This window comes from Papilio xuthus, unplaced genomic scaffold (assembly GCF_000836235.2).
Source record: "Papilio xuthus unplaced genomic scaffold, Pxut_1.1 DF828952.1, whole genome shotgun sequence".
Taxonomy (NCBI): domain Eukaryota; kingdom Metazoa; phylum Arthropoda; class Insecta; order Lepidoptera; family Papilionidae; genus Papilio; species Papilio xuthus.
Genome location: NW_013529697.1, coordinates 2,838,126 through 2,848,466, shown reverse-complemented (window position 1 = coordinate 2,848,466; position 10,341 = coordinate 2,838,126). Strand labels below are relative to the sequence as shown.

Genomic DNA, 10,341 nt, shown 5'->3' with positions numbered 1-10,341 from the left:
TTGAAGGCTTAAATTTCTACAATTATTTTTTGCAAATTACCGGGTAACGCTTTGGCGTCTACAAATGTAAAATATAAAGTTGATATAAAATAAAAAAAATATTCTACATTCTACATCCAATTTAATGTTATATTAACATCAAATGCCTGTAACTTTCATCTAAAAGAAAAATACAACCTAATAATAACAAGAATGTAAAATATTAAACGTGTCAAACTACTTATATCTTACGCCTTAGCTTAACGCCTTTTTTTCGATCCTGCCTGTAGGTGCCGTGAATTCCAAGCCCTCGCAACTCATCGGTACTTCAATGAATCACGGAAAAGTCAAAGCGAAAAACCTTAAATACCAACAACAAGGTCCGTAAAAGTAAACGACGTTTAAGTCAACGTAGCTTTAATCTAATTCACACGAAATGTAGTCGAACGGAGAATAACAATTGCAATCATGCGTTACAAAAAACGCAATTGGCGTTGCATTACAAAGGATATTTCGGAATACAATGCAATTATTTGGGCGAAAGTTTACTCTGCATTTCGAATTTGTAAGGAAATGTCCTATATTGTTGTGTGCAGTCATTAGCATAGACATGGCCACGGTCGGCCGCAGACATGTAGAGTTTCACCGCTTTACGTGCCTTGACTGCGGACAAGCCTACGACTTTGATACACGCATTCGTTTCGTGGATTTCACTAATTATTCCCCAGCGTGTAAGTTTGGATGATTGGTATCGTGTAATTCGATTAAATTTCTATTTTTAATTGTTACGTTGTCAATTAGTGAAGAGATAATAATTGCGTAAATCGCACAAGACGTCGTTTGTTAGAATAATGTTATACGCCTTTCTTTTAGCTTGCCTTTCAAGTATGTTTTTATCAACTTATTTCTAAGCTTTACAATTACAAATGAACCTCAATTACCTGGCACTAGTATATAAAAATCCAGTTTTTATCAGAAGAAATGCTGAAGAATTTGTAAAAAGATAACTCTACTCAAGTAGGAACCTTTGATGAATGAATGGTGTCGTTTCGTATCTAAACTATTTACCTCAAGTCTTGTTATGTCAATGTACTATCAGGAATTATCAACCCTGATTACTTTTATTTCAGAACATTCGTGCGTCTATGTTCAGTTCAATAAACACGTGAGCTATCGTCAAGTCTCATCCTTTTTTGAATTTTTGTTTGCTTTATATCTGAAAGGCAAAAGTACATAAATACTATTTTTCTCCTTTTGGAACTAGAGGTAGATACGGTTAGAATATTTCATCCAACAGTTGCGCAAATCCAAATTGAGAACATTTTTTGATTCGTTTTTCAGCTGTGTATTTAAAACTCCCTTTAAAATCTTTTTCAATTTATATAAATCGACAGACGGTCGATAGTTTTTTTTTTAATTTCCTAAGTATTTACATAACATAATGGCTAACGGAGTGCCAGTTTTGTTTAGAAAAACAATATAATTACATTAAATAAAAGTGATTGCTGAAAAGAACACGCAGACCTTATGACGTACACTCTTTTGAAGTGGTTTTAGTATAATGCTACTAAGTATTTTTTTTTAATTCCGTAATTGACAATTTCAAGACATGTTTAATTTTGAAACTGTCTAGTTTATACTTCGATTAAAAGATTTATTTAATATCCAGTGTTGTAATTATCATTATAAAATTGTTAAAATAATTTGGAGACGGAATAACAGTAAAACAAATTAATTGGTGAAATAATACGGATCACAAATATTTGAGTTTTGTTCATTAAGTGTCCTTAGGGAGATAGATATAAGCAGCATCAATGGGCATATTTGTGTAATGTTTGTTATATGAACTCGTGTTAATAAGTTTTTTATATTACAAAATGATAAGTAATATAATGGAAGAGCATTGATCAGATGAATGCTTGGCTTTTGCACTTTAAAACGATAGTGAGGGAAAAGAAAAGTTGCAAATTTATTATTTTTTACCTAATCTTAATTACACAATAGCTTCTTGGTTGACTGATAGCTTATTTTAAATGAGGTTATATTCTTTTCTACTTTTTTGATGTAGTACAATAGAAGACATTATATAAAATAAACGTAGACAGAATAATAATTTGTAAATATAATGGAATACATGCTAATAATTATCAATTCCAAAAACTATGTTAATAATTGTTCTACAAACCTAATCAATGACTTTCATTCGTATGGTACTATGTTAGATTGCTATCGGAGCGTTTCGATGTCCATCAGGAGTTGTAGTGCCGTTAATGATTCGGCGTTAGTCCTAAAGCGGTGTCAATATCGGGGTCGGAATTTCTACACCACGATCACGTTGTCCTGTACTTTCTTTTGACGTTTTTATTTGGTCTCGCCGACTATTGTCTTCCGTAGGACACTTTATATCCTGCCATTCGATCATATGAACATCAGTTATCGTCAGGACATCGTCTGCTCTTCATCGATTTTTTGGTGCTCGAAATAAATTTAATTTTCAGTTAAAATGTGTCGGATGTTCGGTGTTCTGTCTCTCGCCTACGTGGCTATCTTTATCACGGTGGTGCAATGTAGTGAAGATGTGAAAACATCGGGAGTTCCCAGTTTTTTCAGCCAAGGTACTAATAACGTTTACTTTATGGATTACTATCAAAGATTCTTTTTAATTTTTTTTATTTACTTAGCTACTTTTTCTGAAATAAATCAATATCAATAAGAATTGAAAGAAGTCGTGATTACAGCGTAATGTTCTTTAAAAATAATAGTACTTTTAAAAATGTAGTATGTATCAAAAAGAAGGAGTCTACAAAGACGAAAGTCATATGAAAAATATTGCAAAGTAAAAAGAATAAAAGTAATTTTAAAATCAGAGAACCTAGTCTTGCAATTTGAATGAAAAATACATATCTTTAATGTTAATGATATGTTCATAATGTATTTATTTATTTTTCCAGATATTGACGTCGGCCGTACGTTCGGAAGGCCCGCTCTAAAGAGGCTATCTTTCATCTTCCTGCCCGTGATGTTCACGTTGGGAGTTATATCCACTCTGCTCCTAGCCCTTGCCGTCATATCCGTGAAGAATCTTGCCATTGGAGTAATACTGCTCATTGTAGCCATCAGTCAGGTAATCTTGAAAAAAGAAGGAGCTACTTACAATAAAAATCGGCTTTTTTTTGGGCCGACCCTAAATATAGTGAATAAGGACAGAGATAGCAGTAAGCTTATAAGAGATGAAAATTATGATTTCACAAATTAATGTTAATTATTTCTCTAGGCTGCTTCAAGATTATTCTTCGCGGCGACTTCACCTTCATCTCCACTACTGCATCTGCACCCGCGAGCTGAACTCTTACCAGCGCCTGCTCCCTGGCCGGCTTCGGGACCCCTCCTCTCACAATGGGCGAGATCTGGCGATGACACAACCATCTCTGACTAAACATGAATCGGGAATAATTCTAAACGAAGTAATTACTTTGTAATAGAAGTAATACTCCAAAGAACATATCAACGATAATTTTCCGTATACGATTAGTTGTAAGATGTTTATGCATTTGTAAGGTGTAAGATCTTCGTCTGTCTCTCGCAAAACAATATTTTGCGAAGGTTAGACGACGGTATATTAAGTGTATTTATAAAACTACCTCCTTAAGGATTAAATTATTTGAATAATTCCATTTCTTTTATTTATTTTTCGTACGTTCTCAAAAAATGGCGCTCTTAATAAGTATTAATAATTACATGAGTATACGTATATGTATAAAATAAGTTAGAAAGTTCAAACAATCTCTGTTAAAACTTGTTCCTAACTCTTTGATAATAATTTGCTCCACACAGGGGATTGATGACCGCACTATGAAATTAATTTGCGACGCTTAACTTAAATTAATCTTGTCAGTTTCACTTTCTAAGTTCGTCGAACTAAGAGATCGTTACGAGTTCTACATGGAAATATTTTTTAAATATTCGCACGCGTGAAAAATGGACGCACACGCAATAAGAAATTTGCATAGATTAAAAAACAACGCAACATCAACATAACGATTTCTATGAAGAACTGAAAGTTTAATCTCATGAGAATGGCTTCCGTGACTTTGTTATTGCTTTTTAATATCTTTATTTTAAATAAAAAATGTTTCACTATATAAGAATAATGTTGTTTCAAATTGGCTTGTAGTTTTGAATGATAATATAGAAGTTCATAAACTGACTACTACTATTATAAATGCGAATGTTTGGATGGATGGATGGATGTTTGTTTGAACGTATCTTCGGAACAGCTCAACTGATCTCGCTGAAATTTTGCATAGATGTAAAACATAGTCTGGAAAATCACATAGGCTACTAAATAATTTATTTTTTAAATTCCTCGAGAACGGTTTCGCGGTAATACAGCGATAGCTAGTAATAACAACAATAGCAATGGGGAATCTCGAGTTTGTCACGCTCTAAATCTTTTACCTACATTGTAATATATCCCACGTTATAACTCATTATTTAGTTCAATGCAATGGAAACATAAAAGTCTACTTTTAACAACCGTATCGCTATAACAATACAAATAATAGTACAGAAATTTTACTTGGTTAGTATAGAATATTTTAGGTTAAAAAATAAATACGTCTAATTATTGTTTTAATATTAATTATCTCAATTTACAGTATACACTTATTATACGGTACATGAGTTAAGAAAAGAGAAAGCTATATAAATTGCTTTGATCCACAGGTTATATCTGTACATAGATTTTTCATCAGTTTCTAACCAGTTTAAGCTTTCTCGAATCCCATAAATTATGGCCAAAGCTATGCCTAAACGAATGTTGCTCATCAATTGAATTCTACAGCCATACAGATTTGTTTTTAAAAAGTGAATTAAAAGGATAACAATACATTTTGTATGAGTTCAGAAACCCAATTTAAAAATAAATAACACAAACAAATTGTAAATATCGTTTTTTAATCGATCCTATTATAATTATATTAATAATTTAATTATAAAATTTAAATGTTAACTTAAAATAAAAAAAAAACTGAAAAAAAAACTATCGTGTGTATCATATGTACACAATCCCTTTAACCAATATTTTATTTATTTATTATATAATCCAATAATTATTTTAACTTACATAAACGCGTAACTCCCTAAAATGTTAGCCCGAAATACGAAAGATCGAAGTGTAATATCGTATATATTTCAAGACATTAATCCAGCAAGTAAAACGCATTAAATAAGCGAAAGTGAAAATGAATAACAAGCTTTTATGTATATTTAAAATTTAATTTCTCTCGTTAAGCAAATTACTATAAAAATTTCGTAACACATTTTGAAAGACTTTCCTTAAGTTTTGAGAATCCAAAAATATAAAACCGTTAAAAACCTGTCATTGTTACTTAAAGGTCGGTAGGTAGACCCACTTATTTTATCGCATCCAAACAACTACACTAACACAATTCGTTCATGTTAACAAATACAAAATAATAGATATAAGTGAACATGTGAAGTAAGAAATCCTTAATTACTACAATAAATCGATAGGTATACCGTATGCGAGGTGTTATGGGCCGGCCATATAACCCGAAGAACCGATAACCGTTGGAGTAGACGAGTTCTTGAGTGGAGACCACCGATTGGCAAACGTAGCGTAGCGTCCTTAGACTCGGTGGAGAGATGATCTTCGCAGGGCAGCTGGCAAGAGCTAGATGAGAGTGGCCGAGGATCGTGTTCAGTGGCGTGCCATGGGAGAGGCCTATATCCAGCAGTGGACTAGTATAGGCTGATGATGATGATGATGATGGTGATGCGGGGTGTAAAGTCAGTCGTATGATGAATAAAAATGTATATCTTATTTAAATTATATTCGTAAATTCTTTAAAAAACAAAAGACTATTACTTTAAAATGTGATTAACTAGATTATTGATATCTATTGTAAAATTAAAATTCCCAAACATACAATTTACAAACTTAATTTATAATTAAATTGTTAGATATTACAGAGAAAAGCAATTTTATCATATTAATAGCTATGATATCGGAACATAAACAAGTAATATTGTAAGAAAATATTTGTATTGTACTTGATTGTCGTTATAAAATAGGGAATTTTTATTACTACTATAAATCCCCAACACCTAGCCTAGTCTTTGATCAACACTATTGAATATTAATTTTCATTGTATAATACTGGTACTAAATATATACTATAAATGAATACAGAGTAAGATAAATAACATTGTTGTAACTATTAACAAAACTAGATTAGAAACGGGGTAAAATAGTCGCAGTGGGGAGTAGGGAGATTGTGTCCGGCTCGCACTTGCAAAGTAACAGGCAAAATGAACGCGTCGCACGCGCTTCGATTTTCTTGTATCTTCACGTTATTTCTTCTATCTCTAACATATTGCTCGGTTTCGGGACTCGATAGTTCACAAAAGGATGATAACGTGAAAAAGGTTCAAGTGTACGATGGTGTATATGTCTCAGTGCCAAAAGGGAATGACACGGATAAACTGGTCTCATTCGAAATTCAAACAAAAGATGATTCGGAGTTGGAAACAGGTCAGTAAGTTTTATTTATTTATTAGAATATTAATTTTATTTAAAAATCATTCCCTGCTGGAAATCATGACATTGCTTTTAATATAGACCAAGATCCCATGGTATGCAAACTTACTCCATTTTATTAAAGCTTTTGTCAGCTGAAAGACCTAAAGGAGTTGGGAGCGATGGCCAAGTATAAAATTTAAGTAACGATTGGCTTACAAAACAACCCCCAAATAATAAAACTTAGGGAGGACCTTTTTGATAATATTAAGTTACAATATATCTTGTATCAGGAAAAGTGTAACATGCTTCATAATATTGTTATTTTTTATCTGCAGCAGATTTAAAACTGTTCAATATATTGAGCAAAATTAGCGTAATATTTGAAGTAGCAAATCATTAATAGTTCAAAAATGACAACTAGTGCTAGTCAGCATGAACAGGCGCCTTATGTAAACCACTCGAGACATTTGATTATGATATAACATAACTATTTATTGTTACGATTGAAAAGTAGATAATATTTTCGACTTTTATTAGAATCAATAATATCCTTACTAAACTAGTAGTAGTGGTAGTAAAAGAAACTCAAAACAAACTTTTTTAACGTGAGCGACGAGATATTTTACGTAATAACTTATAATATATGTGAATATAAATAAATTAAATATTCATATTTTTCAAACTACTTATTTACAATTTAGAAAGTTACAATTTGCATCATTTATTACATATTAATTCAAACGACAATAAATTTTATTCATAACGCAATAACAAACATATCAACAAAAATAGTTACTTAAAATACAAATTTAGAGAATCATATAATGGTTATATAGCAATTTAATTGCATACTATTACATTGTTCTTTAGTTACGGTATATTATATGTAACGTTTAGAAACACCTATATTTGTTCTGTAATTAACCTCAAAATTATATTATACTCAGTAAAAGATTTAACAAAAATACGCGTTTTAAGCAATATTCATTGTAATTATTATACGAATGTGTTGAAACGAAGCAAGTGTAAACAAGAATAATGATATCAAAAGTTTTCTAGATCACAGTTACAATCTAACGGAAATAAGAGCGCTGGTTAAATTGACCGAGCAGATTGAAATCGGTAGAAAGTGAAGGCGTGCTAACCTGTATAAACAGCTGACCATGGTAAAATGTTTCACCTGATAATTACGTAACAAACTACCTTAATGGTTCCAAAAGTGGTCCAGAAACTACTAGGGGCTCCGGAAGACTAGTTAGGAGGATGACGGGAAATAATATTGAATTAGAAATGAAGCAAAGAAAAGGTTCTATGGAACAAGTCAAATTTTGAATGAAGGTTTAAAAGAAAAAATAATGGAAATCACTGATCTGGTTACACTATTCAACTGGTTAAACGTTGCACTGCCAAAGTAACGACAAAAATGTTAATCAAAATACTGTAGCAGTATAATTTTCTAGCACAAAAGAGGCAACATATTTCAGATCTAAGCGCATTAAAAGCAAACGCAACGCACAATTAACAATATTTGTATTTTAAATTTTAAAAACATAGGAATGTGTCACCTTTGCAAAAACTAAGGCATGAAATAATATTACAATGACCATTTTAGAAAATGAAGCAATTTATAAACATTGTATCAAAATACTTTCACATTTAGTCTCTCAATTCTTGAATGTATTTTATTTTTGTTTAATGTATGAAACTCACTCGTATACGTATTAAGTAGCGTGTGGTTTGGTTCGAAGAAAGTATCTCATTTCTTTTGTTATAAAAAGTCTGAATGTCGCAAATGGCATTGTTTGTGGGAGCAAATTCCTTTTTCGCTTTCGGCTATTATAAGTAAAATTTTATTATATTTTTATAATTAATAAATAGCTAATTACATTTACGTGAACTAGATAAAAAGTTTCTTCTTATGCAGTCTTAAGTTTTAAAAGACACTAATAAAATAAAAGTTTTAGATTATGTTAAAATGTTAGGTTAGGTTATGTTCAAGAAAATAAAATAGTCTGTGCTCATTTGTTTCAGGTCGTGGAAAGAAGATTAAATCGAAAAAGCTATTGGAAAAGCTGCTGCCGATGTTCATCATGCCGTTTTTAATACAATCAGCTATAGTTCCGTTCTTTTTAAGTATGCTTAAGTTCATGTTGTTCAAGAGTCTAATGGTTGGAAAGCTAGCCATAGGTCTTATATTGCTGAATGCATTTAAGAACAGCAATTCGTTTAAAGGCAGGGATGCTGAAATAGCGAATGTACATTATGGTTACCATGGTAACAGTATGCACGAGTATGGAGCTTACATTAATTAAATTTATATAGTTGCAATAGATATAAATAATAACATCCCAAAGTCATTTTAGTAATAGTTATTTATTTTGTTAATTTTAAATTATCTTATGTAAAAGTAATTTGGGGGAAAGCTAATATTTGAATAGATGTGGGAAAAATCCAATATCTATCGTAAAACTGGAATACGTAAAATTTAATTTTGGAAATTTTTGTTATGAGAACAACAACAAAGTCTACGTTATTGAGTAACCCAAATTCAATATTCATGGAAAATTATTAGATTTAAGTTGGAAACATTTTGTGTATATTAGTAAGTACTTACAAGTGTTTAACGAAAAAAAATGTGGATATAACTAGAATAATGAGGAAAACGAATAATTTTGATTAATATTTATTGCTTAGTTTTTTATTCTATTTCTAAGTACATAGATCCAATCTCATCTCTATGTAATAAATCTCTCAAAAAAGATCTTGTAAGATATAAATAGTTGTACAATTTCAGATGCTTCAAATAAAAAAAAGGTTTGGTACAAATTTTACAAACTTCAAAGGATTTCACATTGTATTATTATTTTATAAAATCTAATGTAAACGAGGAAACTTTTCTTTATTGTATTCGGTACTGAGAATCTTTGCATTTATTACTTTTCTTCCTATAACTTAGTTACTGTATAAATATGAACTTTCTTAATGTATATGTTAAGTCACTTTAGCTACCAAATCGAGTCAATACTATTACTATACATTTGTGATTTCTAACAATAGTTATCTTAATAAAATTAATTTCTAAAGTATGTTTCTTATTATTTATTGTTTAACATATTAATACTTTTTAGTATTTCGATTCCTCACCGATACCTGTCGATAAAAAGTGATAATAAGTGATGTTTGTATGTTTGTTGTATATAAGTACTAGCTGTCGCCCGCGACTACGTCTGCGCGGAATTAAAAAGAAAACTTAATTAGTAGCATATGTGCTCTTCAAGATGCTTGCTCTGCTTGTTCTTAATCTATGCGAAATTTAAGCGAGATACATGCAGCCGTTCTGGAGATACCTTTAAACAAACATCCATCGATCCGTCTATCCGTCGAAATATTATATTATTAGAAAGATAGTAAGTAAGATAATAACATTAATCATTTTAAATAATAAATGTTTTTATACTTGTAAATAAATTATTCACTATGAATAAAAAACACAACGTCGCGTGAAAGATGTTGGAAAGCTAAAAAGAAACGAATGTGAACGAGTTTTGAAAAGGTGTTTATTGTTATTGGCTAGTTGTGGGTGCGAAGAACGTTTTTTTTTCTTTGACGTTCACTATACTAAGTTAATAGAAAACTCCTATAATACCAACACATGGGATTCAACTCAACATAAAGACAACATAACTACAAGATTTATTAACATTTTATCGGCTATCCAAGATTCCAAAGAAATAATACTATACGTTGGAAGATTTGTAAACGATTGTGAATTTGTGATTAGATTTGTATCACGATGTTGGATCAATTGCAAGCCATAA

The 10,341-nt window shown here is 31.0% G+C and overlaps 2 protein-coding genes across 4 annotated transcripts; both read left to right on the top strand.

The window, feature by feature from the left end:
• The first annotated feature begins 522 nt into the window (after positions 1-522).
• Positions 523-3,653, top strand: apn (apnoia). Of its 3 annotated transcripts, none has more exons than XM_013323348.1 (4): positions 523-710; positions 2,478-2,594; positions 2,931-3,103; positions 3,254-3,653. In XM_013323348.1, the coding sequence occupies exons 1-4, from the start codon at positions 590-592 to the stop codon at positions 3,413-3,415; spliced, it is 573 nt and encodes a 190-aa protein (XP_013178802.1). In that variant the 5' UTR covers positions 523-589; the 3' UTR covers positions 3,416-3,653.
• Positions 3,654-6,306: 2,653 nt separating this feature from the next.
• On the top strand, positions 6,307-9,569 carry Osi22 (Osiris 22). Its single transcript, NM_001311843.1, is given in 2 exon segments — positions 6,307-6,535; positions 8,555-9,569. Coding segments are annotated over 2 exon segments (504 nt in total). The 5' UTR covers positions 6,307-6,312; the 3' UTR covers positions 8,836-9,569.
• Positions 9,570-10,341: the final 772 nt, after the last annotated feature.